Source organism: Pelodiscus sinensis, chromosome 16 (genome assembly GCF_052426305.1).
Source record: "Pelodiscus sinensis isolate ZL-2025 chromosome 16, ASM5242630v1, whole genome shotgun sequence".
NCBI lineage: Eukaryota > Metazoa > Chordata > Testudines > Trionychidae > Pelodiscus > Pelodiscus sinensis.
Window position 1 is genome coordinate 17,274,327 of NC_143067.1, and position 15,396 is coordinate 17,289,722.

General features: G+C 45.8%; 1 protein-coding gene across 1 annotated transcript in view; it reads left to right on the forward strand.

Moving 5' to 3' along the window:
• SLC22A4 (solute carrier family 22 member 4) overlaps positions 1-15,396 on the forward strand; it is an 83,070-nt gene that overhangs the window by 30,691 nt on the left and 36,983 nt on the right. The window contains exon 3 of the mRNA XM_075900352.2: positions 2,037-2,191. Coding sequence (XP_075756467.2) covers positions 2,037-2,191 — 155 coding nt within the window. The remainder of the gene's footprint in view (positions 1-2,036; positions 2,192-15,396) is intronic.

A 15,396-nucleotide genomic window follows, 5' to 3' on the forward strand; every position in this document is an offset into this window, starting at 1 on the left:
TGAGAAAATATTGTTGCCGTTCTCCATACACACTGATCAACGTGTCCTTGTGATGAAACAGTTGTTTTGTAGAAAAATAGAATAGGATCATGTAATTAAAGACAGTATCATAGTCCATAGGCACATGGGGACCAAATTAAGGTTTCAGAAGCAACCTTAATTCTATCTTTTCCTAAATTTTGAATGCTTGGCTTTGCAACTTTAATACAGTATGTGGAGGAGATGTGAGTCCTTAAAGCCAGTGTCAAGTTTGCAAATACATTTCCGTGAGAAAAAGGAATAGAAATGAAATCTGGACGATAAGTGGAAAAGAGGGAAGATGAAAAATGCAGAGAGGATAGTGTACTTAGATCAGTGCTAGTGCTAGATTTCCACTACCTCAGTTTTATTGTTCCAGCAGAGTCGGCTGCTATGAGACTTCCTCTCCTGCATGTTGTTTCTCTGTCTGCTCACGACACAGACAAAACTCGCATTGACTCACACACAATGCAAGATGAAGCCTCTGATTAACTGCACATTTATCACACTTATTGACACGCTGACCACCTTCGATTAGAAGCTGCAGCTGTTACATTGCAGGAACCCAAATAGTACACTCTTCTCTACTTTTGAGAGCTGAACTATTTCTGCCAATGGGTGAAAATCAGAAGTGTTCTTCAAGGACAATCATGTTAATCCTTTTTTATGTTCTTATTAAAATTGTCCAGCACATCCAATTTTAAGAATTCCTGTTTTCAGTTTATAATATTGCCAAACATTAAGGCTACGTCTACACTGGCCCCTTTTCCGAAAGGGGCATGCTAATTTCACAGGTCGTAATAGGGAAATCCGCGGGGGATTTAAATATCCCCCGTGGCATTTAAATAAAGATGTCCGCCGCTTTTTTCCGGCTTTTAGAAAAGAGCGTCTACACTGGCCCCGATCCTCCGGAAAAAAGCCCTTTTCCGGAGGATCTCTTATTCCACTTCAAAGTAGGGAATAAGAGATCCTCCAGAAAAGGGCTTTTTTCCGGAGGATCGGGGCCAGTGTAGACGCTCTTTTCCGGCTTTTCTAAAAGCTGGAAAAAAGCGGCGGACATCTTTATTTAAATGCCGCGGGGGATATTTAAATCCCCCACGGATTTCCCTATTACGACCTGTGAAATTAGCATGCCCCTTTCGGAAAAGGGGCCAGTGTAGATGAGCCCTAAGGGTTTGGGCAGGGCCAAGCAGGGAAACCTGAGGAGTGGAGAATGAGACTGCATGGACAAAGGAGGATGGAATTAGGGCAAGGAGTGGGGTGAGGTGGACACAGACTGGGACAGGAATAGATTGGAAACGCTGATGTAAGGTTTGAGAAGCACTCAGCTAATATAGCAACTTTTGAACAAGGCCTGGAGTTTCATAGTGAAGAATGTGGAGAAAATATATTATTGAATAAGCTGCTCATGAAGGGTACGTCTATACAATAACATTATTTTGAAATAATTTAGTCTGCGTCTACACAGCAGGCAGTTATTTCAAAATAATGTCAAAATACTGTCAAGCTGGAGGATGTCTTACTCTGACTCCTGTAACCCTCAGTGTATGAGGAATAAGGGAAGTTGGAGGAAGAGTGCTCTATTTCAAAATAAGTGCTGTGTAGATGCTTGAGTTGTATCACAATGTATATGCACAAGGGGGCGGTATAAAAGTTGCACAAGCAGCCTTAATTTTGTCATTTCCTGATGTTTGAGTTTTTGATTTTGCAGCTTAAATGTTCTTTTAGCATAAATTTGTATTTGTACGTGTAAGTATGTATAATTGTATCTGTCACAGCAATACTAAACTCCATTGGACATCTGCTTTTCTGACTTGTTTTTTTGTTAGTCATGAGTTCCAAAGAGCCTTCATTTTTAATTCTCATAAAAACAATGGGTTAACTGCGAGCATTGCTAAGATGTGTGGTTTTGAGTGGGGTGCATGTGCTAAGTCTGTATTGCTTAGTCATATACCTAGAAATTATTTTTATTCTGGATATTTTAAAATATTACTTTAATCTACTTGTTTTTGCAAAAGGTTTGGCAGGAAGTCCATCCTCTTTGCAACCATGGCAGTGCAGACTGGCTTCAGTTTCGTGCAGATCTTCTCTACCAGCTGGGAGATGTTCACCGTGCTGTTTCTTATAGTTGGCATGGGACAGATCTCGAACTACGTGGTGGCCTTCATACTGGGTATGAACACATTTGTTGTGTTAAATGCTTGCTCAGCGTGCTGGTGAATGATTTAGCTTTTTGCTTCCAGGCAGACAGTCTATTAAGAGACTGTCACGTTCTCCTGGATAATCCCTAATCTTCTCAACTAGGAGGTTTTCTTAAAAAATGAGGGAATATACAAAAATATTTTTAAAAGGATGAATTACGTGATGAATGTACATTCCTGGCTTAGACCAAGAGAGTATTTTAGACTTTTAAATAATAATGAAAAAAGTTGTGTAAACCCCAGTATTGCTCAAAATGTTTAAAACTGAGGTGCAAAAGGACTCTGCCTCTGCTTTTTTTTTTTTTTTTTTTTTTTTAAAGTACCTGCATTAGGATCCAGTTCAGCAAGTCACTTAGATATGTGCCCTGACCCAACGATGGAGGGAGATGGTTAGAGACAGCAGTTACCCAGGAACCGGTGTTTCAAAGGGTATGTCTACACTACAATGTTAGTTCGAACTAACGGACGTTAGTTCGAACTAAACATTCATAGCCGCTACACTAGCGCTCCGCTAGTTCGAATTTGAATCGAACTAGCGGAGCGCTTAGTTCGAACTAGGAAAACCTCATTTTACGAGGATTAAGCCTAGTTCGAACTTACAAGTTCGAATTAAGGGGTGTGTAGCCCCTTAATTCAAACTAGTGGGAGGCTAGCCCTCCCCAGGTTTCCCTGGTGGCCACTCTGGCCAACACCAGTGAAACTCTATGCCCCCCTCCCGGCCCCGGATCCCTTAAAGGGGCACGGGCTGGCTACGGTGCCCGTGCCAGGTGCAAGCCTGCCAGCACCCAGCCAGCAGACCCTGCACCTGGCACGGCACAGAGCCACCCACCCAATGTCCCCCAGCCCACCCCCTCTTCCCGGGACCAGGCTGGTGGCTCCCGGGAGCTTGCCTGGGACCACAAGAGGCGGGCACCTTCCTGGGCTAGTGCGGACATCGTGGACCTCGTCCACGATCTCCGCACTAGGCACAGGAAAGTGGCCGTCTAGGGCAGGAGAGCTGCCAGCCTGGCCACCCAGGAGCAGGTGTGCATGAAAATCAAGGGGGTCCACTGAGACCCCTGACCCTGAGCCCTGAGCTTACAATGGCCGTCCTGGGTCAGACCAAAGGTCCATCTAGCCCAGTAGCCTGTCTGCCGACAGCAGCCAACCCTAGGGACCCTGGAGGGGATGGACCGAAGACAGTGACCAAGCCATTTGTCTCGTGCCATCCCTCTCCAGCTTTCCACAAACTTTGGGCAGGGACACCACTCCTACCCTCTGGCTAAGACTACTCCATGGACCCAACCTCCATGACTTGATCTCACTTCCCTTTAAACTCTGTTCTAGTTGTAACCTTCACAGCCTCCTGCAGCAAGGAGTTCCACAGGTTAACTCTTTGCTTTTTTTGAAGAACAACTTTCTCTTACTAGTTTGAAGCCTGCTACCCATTCCTTTCCTTTGGTGTTCTCTAGTCCTTCTTTATGGGAACTCATGAAGAACTTTTCTGTGTGCACCCTCTCCACCCAATCCCTGCTTTTAGAGACCTCTATCCTGTCCCTGCTCCATCTCCTCTTTTCTAAGCTGAACAGTCCCAGTCTCTGTAGGCTCTCTTCATCTGGGACCTGTTCCCAACCCCTGATCATGTTAGTTGCCCTACCCCTCCCAGCCTTTCTCTTCCCCTCTCTCACCTCCTTTTCCCAGTCTCCCCCAGTTTTGTTCAATAAAGACAGAGTCAATGTTGGAAGAAACGTTATCTTTATTTTGTACATCAATAAGAAGGGGGGCTAGGGAAGGGTAAGTGGAAGGAGGTGAGGGAGGAATGGGGTACGAGCCCCTGATGGGGAGGACTGGGCTGGCTCTGTAGGTTTCTGGGGGTGGAAGCTCTCCTGCAGCCCCCCAATTGCCCCTTCTTCCCAGATGGCAGCCTGCGGCAAGTGCAGCCGGGCTGATGGCCGAGTGGTGTGATGTGCCCAGTGTGGGTACTCCGGGCAATCCAAGCCAGGACTGCTTTGCAAGCGGGGCACCCCTTAGAACTGTCTGTCGGGGTGGGGGTTGGGTCCCTTTAAGCGCAGCCCTCGGCTAGCCTGAGACAGCATTTCCACGCTCTAAGTCCTCCTCTGATGCCCTGCCAGCACTGCTTCCGGCCATCCTTAAGCCCTGTTCAGGGTCCACTCAATGTGGACTTGCTAGTTCGAATTAGCAAAACACTAATTTGAACTAGTTTTTAGTTCTAGACGCGTTAGTTCGAACTAGATTAGTTCGAATTAACTAATTCGAACTAAGTTAGTTCGAATTAGCGCTGTAGTGTAGACGTACCCAAAGAGACCAGGAGCTCCTGGCTCCAGGCAGCTCTTAGGACTTCCCCTGGCCCCACCCTTTCTGGGAACGCGGAGCCTCATCACACATATACTTTGCCCAGTGGCCCACGGAGGCTGTCAGCTCCCCTGTATGTGCTTCTGTCCTGTTGATTTCAAAGAGAAATAAATGATTAAGTGCTTAGCTCAGTCAGTTTTAACAAACTTCCATATTTGGAGAGCTACTCAATAGAGAATTTGACAGTAACTCAGGTACTATAATGTTCTGTAGATAAAGGAATGTGAAACAAGTTTATTATACTTAAGTACCAGCTAGCTTGTGTGGAATGCCATGAACACAGTGGCTCATGCTTTGCTCACAGAAGAACTTATCTCTGTGGCAGTCAGTCAAGTCTGAAACTCTTGCCCTTCATTTTCCTATCTGTCTAGTGAAAGAAAGAAACAGAGCTGTGGAAATAGTTCAAGGCCTGTTATCCAAATGAACATCTTTGTTAGAAAATGTGTCTTGGCTCGCTCTCCACCGCACCCACTCTTGCAGCGGTCTTCTTTGCTGCCTGTACTTCATTCCCTTGCCAAAGTTGTACCTCATGTAAATCCATTGGCTTTGGTGAAATTGCACCTTCTTATGCCAGTGTGGGTTTACATTGATCATGTTGCTTTAATAACTATATTGTTGAGAATTGTCCCTTCCATATGGCAAAATAAAGTCTGATTAAATGACTTTGAAGGTTGTTACTGAAAGGACTGTAGGATCGCATGTATTCTTGACAGTTAAGTTAATGCTGAATTATCCTAAATTACATTTATCCTAATTGCAGTTCATGCTAAAAGTCATGTGTTGGAGGGAAAAAAATGGCTCCTAGCAGCTGCTTTTATGTCCAGAGAGCCAAATTAATCCTTGGTGTAAACTTCACTCGGATCAAGCAGTGTGGGTTACTCCCAAGATCAGTTTGGTCCAAAGTCTCAGCAAGTGAGTTTTTTTGTGTACTGTAAGGTTTTTGAGGGCTTTTTAAAGCCTAAATTTTAAAACTATGTGGGTGCCTAGAAGGTATAGAGAGAAGGGTCAGGATTTTTCAGGTATCTGTAACTTAAACAATTTCTTTGCAATTTTTTAAGGTACATTCAGTGTATCATTTAAATATTTAAATTTTGGATTTTTTTTTCCATTTGTGTCCTATATTCTTCATTGAGCTCATGTTAAATGTATACAGTTCAGTCACTGTCACACTGGTTTTGATTTTAAGCAGATATTGATCAGACAATTAAAACATTTAATTTTTTTCTTTTTTAAACTCATTTGGTTTACAAACTTAATTTTCTTAAGACCAGAAGCATTGTAACCATATTAGAGGCATGTTACATGACAGATTTCTGTAATTTTAATTGGGGGGGAAAAGTTTACACCCAGGTTGTAATCCCCTGCAAACTGGGTGGGAGCTGGAATGGAAAATGCTGGTGCAGCATGACCATGAATATTTCAAAAATTCCACATGAGATGATTTTTATAAGATTCCTTCCAATTATAACCAATTAAATTGATGATAAAATGAACTGCCATTGCGTTTAGTGTTATGGTCATATGCTATTTCAAATATAATCAATGCATGCTAAATAGATGTAAGTAATTACAGAAGTATGTGATTCTAAAAAGGCTGCACTATAAGCTCCCAAGGAAGCATGCATTTTTCTTTCCACATATGGCTAATATAGCTTTGATAACAGGGTTACAAAATCTGAATAATTACTTTAGTTATACCATAGCTTTAAATATACACCACATTGTAGGAAAATAGCATCTCTTATAGACAATTACTCAATATGATACTATGGTTTATCGGCATTTTACAAAATACTTCCAAATAAGAAAAACATGCCCATTTCTGTTCACTTGACTGTGTGCTACTAACCTGTCGTCTCTCAGATCTTAGTGGAGAGGTTAAGAGTGGGTTTATTTTGTAGAACTATTTCTAGATATGAACACTTACAATCAGGTTCAAGGCACTAGAGGCCAATAGATGCTTTAGACTTGCATGATAGCCTCTCTTAAGGGCTTGTTCCGTACTCTACTGCAGTCAGTGGACTCTAATTTAACTGTCTGGAAAATTATCTCCAAGACACATACTTGAACATTCAATAGTGTCCTAGAATATTCTCAGGTAAGCTCACTTGACTTAACCAAAAGCTTAGCTGTTAAGGGACATGTGGAAATAAAATATCTTGCTGTTCTATCAACAATTTTATAATCAAGAGGGAAGGAAACAAGTGAACTATGTCCCATATCAAAGCCTTCCCCTCACCATGTTCCAGAGTCCACTTACTTTTTTCCAAATCTCAGAGGGGTAACTGTTAGTCTGTATGTACAAAAACAATGAGGAGTCCTGTGTCACCTTAAAGACTAACAGATTATTTGGATATAAGATTTCATGGCAAAAATCCACTTTGTAATTTACACTCCATGCATCTGACGGAGGCAGGCATAAATATACTAGCACATGATGAGAAGTTATCTTATCAAATGGAGGACCAGTACTAACAAGGCCAGTTCAGTCAGGGAGGTGTGATTACCCAGAGAGGGAAAGTTGCTTTTGTAGTGAGCCAGCCATTTCCAGTCCCTGTCCAAACCCACATTAAGAGTGTCACATTTGAAAATGAGTTGCAGCTCTGCAGGTTTTGGTTTTTTAAGTCTGTTTTTGAAGGGGTTTTTTGTTGGATTTTTGTTAGGTTTTTTGAAGGCAGTTTGAAGTGTTCTCCTTCTCTACTGATTTTTGTATATTACCTTTCTTGATTTCTGATTGTGTCCTTTTGCATAGAGACTGTCTGGTTTGGCCAACATACATGGCAGAGAGGCATTGCTGGCACATGATGGCATATATCACATTAGTAGATATACAAGTGAATGAGGACCTGATGGTGTGGCTGGTGTGGTTAGATCTTATGATAGTGTCTCTTGAGTAGATGTGCAGGCAGAGTTGGCAACGGGGTTTGTTGCATGGATAGGTTTGCGCTGGGAGGTTTTAGCTGAGGAATGTAAGTGATGGTCAGTGGTGTTTTGTTGTTTTCCTTGGTTGGCCTGATCTGTGGTACGTGACGTCTGGCTCTGTCACTCTGACTCCATCCATCTGTTTTTACTTTTTTACAAAATCTCATTCATCTCTGTTGGGCACTTTTCAACAGCACAACATGGCCTTAGAAGGAACCTATTTTGGGTCTCCAGAATCCATTTCTAAGGCATCTACATAGCACTGCTAGTGCAGGACGCCCTTAAGTTGTGAGAGACCCTCTAGGGTTGCCAGGTTTCTGGTATTTACCCGGACAGTCTGGTATTTTCAGCTCGTGTCTGGTTTAAAAAAAAAATTCAGAAAATACTGGACACTTAATGTCTGTTTTCTGATTATTATTTTTTTTTTCTGGCCGGGGGGGAAAATACCAGCTTGTCCTGGTCAATACCAGACACCTGACAATCCTACAACACAGTCAGCAATCGGGCCCAGCCCCCCCCTCCCCACATACCTGGTTCTTCAGGGGAGCTGTCTGGCCTGGAGCAGGGAGGGAGGCAAGATGGCCCCTCCTGTTCTTAAAGTGGCCATGCTGGGTTTTTTATTTTATTTTATTTTGCTTAACTCTCTGGGTCCTTTTTCCCCCCCCCCCTTTCCTTTTTCCTTCTCAACTTTGGTCCCCCCCTTTTTTTTTTTCAACAATTTTTTCCCTGTTTTTTTTGGGGGGGGGGGGGAGGGCAGTGCTCGGTATTTTTGGTCAAACCATCTGGCAACCCTAATGGCCTCCTACTAGAGTTATGGGGTGTGATGCTTCCCTAAGATACCTAGGGTTGTGAGGCACCTGGCTGCCATGTGTCCTTAGCATGGGAAGCCCAGTCGCCATGGGTCAGGTCTCTGATTCCAGCATCCATGGGCAGTACAAGCACTCTCTCTTGGCCTTGCAGACCCCATGTTACTCTGTAGATTAGCAATAGGCCATCAAGCCCTCCAAGAATCTCCTTGGCATGTCCAGCCCCCGTCCGCTCGGTATTGAGAGATTTGCTGCATCCAAAGGAACAGTGTAACCCAGCTTAGCAGTTCCCTTCAGGCCAGTCCTCCACTTTACATACTGCACTTAGGTCTATTTATAATGAAATCAAGTACAAGGTTGTTTAACGAAGTTTAGAGCTTCATGAAGTAGCAAGTAGAAGTCTTATATGTAACCATTTGTTTCCAGAAGGAAATAATCTCTCACATCCTGGAGCCTAGACTCAATTAACAAAGTGCTCTCATGTCTCCTAGAATATTACTCCCTCCAAATCCTTTCAATGCTTTACAGCCAGGCTTGGCTGTGACCCTCCTTTGAGACAAGTAGGCTGCCAGCTTGCCTCTCAGGTGAAGGATTATGTATATTTCTTTGCCCCATGATATCCGTCCCATCTCTTGCCTTTATTTATAAACAGGACACCCGCTGCTGTCTGTTCCCCACGCACTGGTACAGATTTCCTTTCTTGTAGGCTTTACAGTCTTTCATCTTGCAGTGAGCGAGGTATGCTTCATGCCATGTGCCTGTTTGCATACAAGACACCGTACCCATATGGCTAAAGAGGGAGGGAGGTGTCTGTTACCTTCTGCCTGAAAGGAACACTTCCAAGGTCTGTCACCTTTTGGCGATCTGTCTTAAATCCAAGACCTGAAGAACATAATTTTCAGTATAGATGCATATCTCCTTAAATACTATCTGTACATACATTTTACAATGATTATGTCAACTAGTGGGCATCTGGCTCTTGGCAGAGGCCTTACATGCCACCTTGCCGTTAACTGTTAAGTATGTATCTGACCCAAGGGGTCCGTGTAAAATCTATACCCACCCCTTCTGCCCTCTGCTGAGTGCACCAAAAGGTCCCTGGACTACACAAGGAGAAACAAGTTGAGGAGAAGATCTACTTTTCTCTGCCTCATCTCCTTTCTTGGCTCTACCTTCAATTTCTCAGAAGCAGCAGAATTTTTCAGTACCTGCTAATAAGTATAAATGGACTAACCAGCTTTTCTTGCATGCAATTAGGAAATAATTCAACCCAAAAAAAATAATGGACAGCAGTGGTTCCCAACCTTTTTATACCACATTCACAAACTCTTGATGGACTGGTAACATTTTATTTGCAGGCTTCCATATTCATTATGCAAATTATGACCATGCAAATGTAGAAATAAAATACTACCAGTTTGCCAAAAGCCCCGGCCCCCAGAGCTGCCGCGAACAGACGGCTTCAGCTTCATGGTGGCTGCTACAGAGCTGGCAGTGTACACTGTGGCCCCGAGCCCTCCATTGCCAGCCCTAACCCCTAGAGCTCCCCACTGACCCCAGAGTCTCCTCTCCCAACCCCCCTCAGTGCCAACCATCCGCCCCTTACAGCCCACGACCATCAGAGCCCCTCGTGCCAGCCTCCTGTTTCCAGATCCCCACAGTGCCAACCCTGCCCCATAACCGTCCAGTGCCAGCTCCCCACACGGGATGCCCCAGTGTCAGGCCCCCACCCCTGGGGCCTCTAGTTCCTGACCCACCCCACCCCACCTCCCCTGCCTAACCCTGCACTTCTTCCCAGCTGTGAGCTGAGTGCTGCTGCCCAGGTCATGGCTGCTCTAAGGTTGCTGTGCCGGGCTTGGCATTGCCCTCCCACTACATAGCAAACTGCTCTTCTGTGTCCGGGAGGAGACTCCTGCCCCTGACCGGTGCTGGTTGGCTGAGAGGCAGGGCGGGATATGCCTCATCCAACGACCACGGTGGGAGGGAAAGTGCTAGGTGGTGTACCATAGCTCCTGCCTCAGAGCCACCGTGGCCCAGCAGTTTGCGGACTGGTGCCTGGGAACCGCTGATGTACAGGATCTCTCTCTTAGCAGTTTGACTGTACCAGTATGTTGTGGGGAGGAATGCCATTGAGGGGGTGGTTCCTACCGCTCAAGGAAAGTTTGCCTGATTGGAAGCTTGAAAGAGTTGCCCATCCTTTGGAAAAGGAGAGCATACAGTATCTAAGAAATGCAAACTTATGTCCAAAGTTTGGTCCAATTGCTGCTGTTAGCAGACTTTTCATTCTTAAATGAGACCAGGATTTGGTTCTATACACTTAGGTTTAATCTATTTTATCACACTTTGAACTAATGATTTGGCTAATGCGTAACTGAGCTTTTATTCTCATGCATAAACAAAGCAAATGCTCCATCCACTGAGTTATTCTACTTCAAGGAGAGTATCAGAATATCCTGAGCATTTAGGATGAACAGGTAATTAAATCAGTGGTGTGCAGCCTGTTTTGATCTGCAACCCCCGCGCCGTGGGGGCTGCCAACTGCCAGGCCCAGCCACTGGCCGGCTGGATCTAAGTGCCGCGACCTCCCAGAAAGACATCCGCGACCCCCTTGGGGGTTGCAACCCATAGGTTGCGCACCACTGAACTAGATCATGGATTTTTGCAAGCACTGGGTAGTAGTTTTTTGCCAAACTGTTTTAGGCTACTTAGTTATTAGGGATGCCATCATGTCGATGACTACTTGATTGAGCCTAAGCTTATCGGTTAATTTTGTTGACTACATGCATTTACCCCACCTTGCTGCCTCGGGGGGAGTGGGAGTGGTGCCCATGAGGAGTTGGCTTTAAGCAGGCTCCCGACGAGCACTGAATCCACCTCCTCATGCTGCTACCTCCAATAGAGAGGCAGCTGCACAGATGGTGAGGGGGCAGGCTGCAGCTGATACGTGTGGGGAGCCTGCTTTCAAATAGGCTCCCCTCACGTATCCGCTCTGTGGACCCACCTATCCTCCACTTCCTGCCTCCTACAGAGACAGCGGGAGGGGTGAGGAGCAGGCAGGATCGGAGGCAGCAGCTTGCGGGGCAGCGGGGTGCTGCCACAAAGCAACCCTGGTCCGCAGGCGGTCCAAGCTCCCCACAGACAGAAGCTGCCCTGCATCCCAGGGAGCAGCCTCTGTCTGCGACAGTAGCCCCTGTCCATGTGGAGCTCAGACCCCCCGCCCCCCATGGATGGGGGCTGCTGTGCCACCCTGCGCTACTGCCTCTGTATCAGAGGCAGCAGCGCGGGGCTGCAGGCAGTCAGTCGGCGAGGGGAGCTGGTTTTCAAACTGACTCCCCTTGCAGACTGGCTCCACCTGCCACCCCTTGCTGCTGCCCATGCTAGTGCTGCAAGCCATCTAGCTTGAAAATATGGTTGCAAAAAATCTTCTAAAAAGGCTAATCCAGCTGTTGAAAGTTCTAGTCCTGGCCAGCCCATTGTAAGTGGTGTGCTTTTAGGAACCAGTATTTTGAGAAAATAGATCTGTTTGAAAAACAAACCAGGTCGTCTTGGTCTAAGCCTGGTGTTTGAAATAATGAGGCCATTTAAAAATGTTTCTGTGTTAAACCAAGATGCTGTTTTGACACTAGCATCCGGATAATTTCAGATTAGCAGCTACTCCTGTTCTTTTCCCATGCCTGTGGAACACGCATGGGGAATCATTAATTTTAAATGTTCCAAAACACATAGTGTCTCAGCCTGGCTAATGGGTGTCACAACCATCAGCAGAGATCCAATTTGTGCCCATTGAAGTGCTGGTGGTTGTCAGTCTTTTTTTCATATAAGATTGTTTGACGTTGGAAGGGCTGTGCCAGGCCTTTGATCTAAGTGCGAGGCATTACTGAGCTATACAACACTGAGCAAGAAAAGTTGCTATTAACAAGATTAACTTTTGCTCAGTGGGCTCTAAATCAATGGCACTGAAAATCCTTTTGAAAAATATTTTGGGTCTCTTTTCAGCCTACACTGTTGTGGATTAATGTGGCGACATGAAGATTAATGGGAGCTGGACTTGTTCTCTAGAGAACTCTTCCTCCATAAATCCCATCTACAGTAAACTTTTGATAATCCTGGCACCCCGTGGGTCCTAAAGGTGCCGATTATCAGATATGCTGGACTATCAGAACGGGGGGGCTATGAGGGGTTTGGGGTGGGGGATGCCACCCCAGACCCTTCATAGCCCCCCCTTCCGATAGTCTGGCTCTGTCCCAGGCATCCCTGATTCAGCCACTGCTGGTCAGTTTCAGCAGCGGCTGAATCGGGGACACCTGCAGCAGAGCAGCTGGAGTGCTGCCAGGTTGGTCCGGTAGCGCTGACCCTTGATGTGGCGAGACCAACCCGGCAGCATCCCAGCTGCTCTGTCCCAGGTGTACCCAAGTCAGCTACTGCTGAAAATGATCAGGGGCTGATTCCAGGAAGCCGGGGCAGAGCAGCTCTGCCTTGGGCTTCCTGGAGTCAGCCACTGGTAAGTTTCAGCAGCGGCTGAATCAGGGACAGCTGGGGTGCTGCTGGGTTGGTCCCGCAGCCCCAAGGAGCAGCACTAGGGGACCTACCCGGCAGCACTCCAGCTGCTTTGCCCCCGGCTTCTCCAATTCAGCTGCTGGTCAGTTTTAGCAGCGGCTGAATCGGGGAAGCTGGGGGCAGAGCAGCTCCAATGGTCCAGTTGCCCAGAGCACTTCCGGGTTCCTGATGGTGCCAGACCATCAGATGCCAGACCATCGGAGTTTTACTGTACTATGGTTTGTGAGTTTAGGTCAGGGATGGGCAATAATTTTTGCAGGGGGGGGGACACCTAATGAATTTTGGTATGTTGTCATGGGCTGGCTCCATACCTAGAATGCAGGGGGTGGGGCTAGGGACTAGTCTCACCTAAGAGTGGTCTGGGGCCAGAGAGTTTGAATTAAAAACATAGCAAAAGGCTCGCAGCTCCTGACTCTGCTGCTATGGTGTTGCTTGGCAGCCACCCAGGGTTGTTACAGCTATTTAAAGGACTTTGAGTTTTGGCCTCTGCTGGGGCAGCACCATAACTGGGAGCCATGAGCAGTTTAAATAGGCTCCAGCTGCCTGAATACCACCTGGAAACTTGGTGGCATGGGGGGCAGGATATAAATAGAAAGCGACCAGATGCAGTCAGCGGGCTGGATCAAAGTGTTAGGCAGGCCGGATCTGGCCCCCGGGCCGGATCTGGCCCCCGGGCCACATCTTGCCCAACCCTGGTTTGGGTGTTGATTAGGTGACCTTAAATGGTTTAACTGTATCTTGGAATGTGAACTGGGTAATTGACTTCTAGACTCACAGCTACTTGTTTATGGTTTCCTCAGTTAACCAATACAAGAGTACCCTCATTTTGGGAAGATAATTAGAATGTTATGGCTTGTCTTACTGTTTACGCCTGTTTCTAAACTCTTTTTGTGCATGTGAATTTCTGTGTGAAGTTAGTTCTCCTAAAATAGGGTTATGTCTCCTAAAACAGGTTTAGATCAATGTTCTTTTGGCTGCACATAGTTTTTTGCCACTTACTCATTATCCATTTTACTATCTCTGCTGACTCCTGGCAGGATCCACTTCCATGATGATTGGTGGGTGAGAAATGATTAAGTGACTAGGGTGATGGAAGTATATTAGGTGCCCATGTGAGCCACGGGAATGTTGCACAGTTCCTTATAGCACGTGGAAACTTTATTTTAATACTTTAAAGGTGACCTGCCTCTGTTGCAAGGCAGATTCAGTAGCTTTGAGAAGCAACTACATTAAATGACTGTGATGTTGAGTTCAAGTTTGGAATGCATTTTTAGCTCCTTAAGAAATTACTAGTTTCTCAAGAAAATCTAATTATGAAAATTAATGTGGACTTCTGCTGTTAGGATTTATTTATAGGCTTGTTGCCTCTGATGCTTTCATCCTATAATGACTGTGGGGGAGGCCTGTGTCTGACAGGAATATAGAGCAAAGGGTTTTGTCTTGTTTTGTGTTCATTATAGGCATTGCTGTAAGTTTATCTTCTAGATAGGAACGTGCCAGGCATGTGCAAGGCAGCTATTTGACGTTCAGTACCCTCCAACTTAGCCACGAGGAGTAAATAGACATATTGTTTTATAAACAGTGCACATTTCCAAGAATCTCTCCTTTCATTTGTCATCTAAAGTCAAATTGTCTCAAGGGGGTATCTGCGTTAGTCTGTAACTTTAAAAACGAGTAGTCCTATGGCACCTTAGAGACTAACAAAAATACAGAGAAAATACAGTAAAACCCACTTCATCACGTGAGTGCAATGGTTCTGTATATTTTTGACCAGGGAGAGACAATTAAGGTGGAATAAAATAATTTTTTTCTCGTTTTGCATCCTACGCCAAATGTAGCTCTGCCAATCTTGAGAGCTAGGATCTCTATGGGTGTTACAACTGCTTAGAGGCACCGGATAGGGAGGTAACTAAATTTACTAGCATAATGTTTTAGGCAAGTCAAAATCAGTAGAGATAATAAGCAGTCCAGGAGTATCCAACAATATGTAGTAACTGGGCAACACCATTGAAGACCAACTGCAGTGCAAATGGTGCCAAGTGTTCTGCCCAGAATGTCGTCAGCGAATCCCTATGTACCTGGGCTCAGATTCCAAATTAGGTATAGCTTCTGTAGGGAAAACTAAGACACCCTCAAACTGAACAGGTTAAAGGTTTTTCCATCATGATGTCAACAAGGCAAATCTAACATTGTGGTGTTTTAGAGAAAAATAGTGGTACAGGTTGAATCTCTGTGGTCTGGGATTCTCTATTTCGGCAACATCTGTGGTCTGGCAGAACCATGGATGAAGATGGACCAGAGAACCCCAGCCACAGAGGTTGTCAGCAGCTGGGAGCTCAGCCAGGCAGACAGCCTGGAGGACCAGTGTCCTGGTGGCAGGAAGCCCAGCCAGTGGCCAGCATCCAGAGCAGAGCCAGTCAGGGAGTCCCGCCAACTGAGAACATAGCTCCAATGACCGGGGGGACAGTGCCTCTGCATGCTGGCCAGGGATGCAGAGCCCTTGTGCACCAGCCAGGGACAGAGTACCTGCTGGCTGGGGC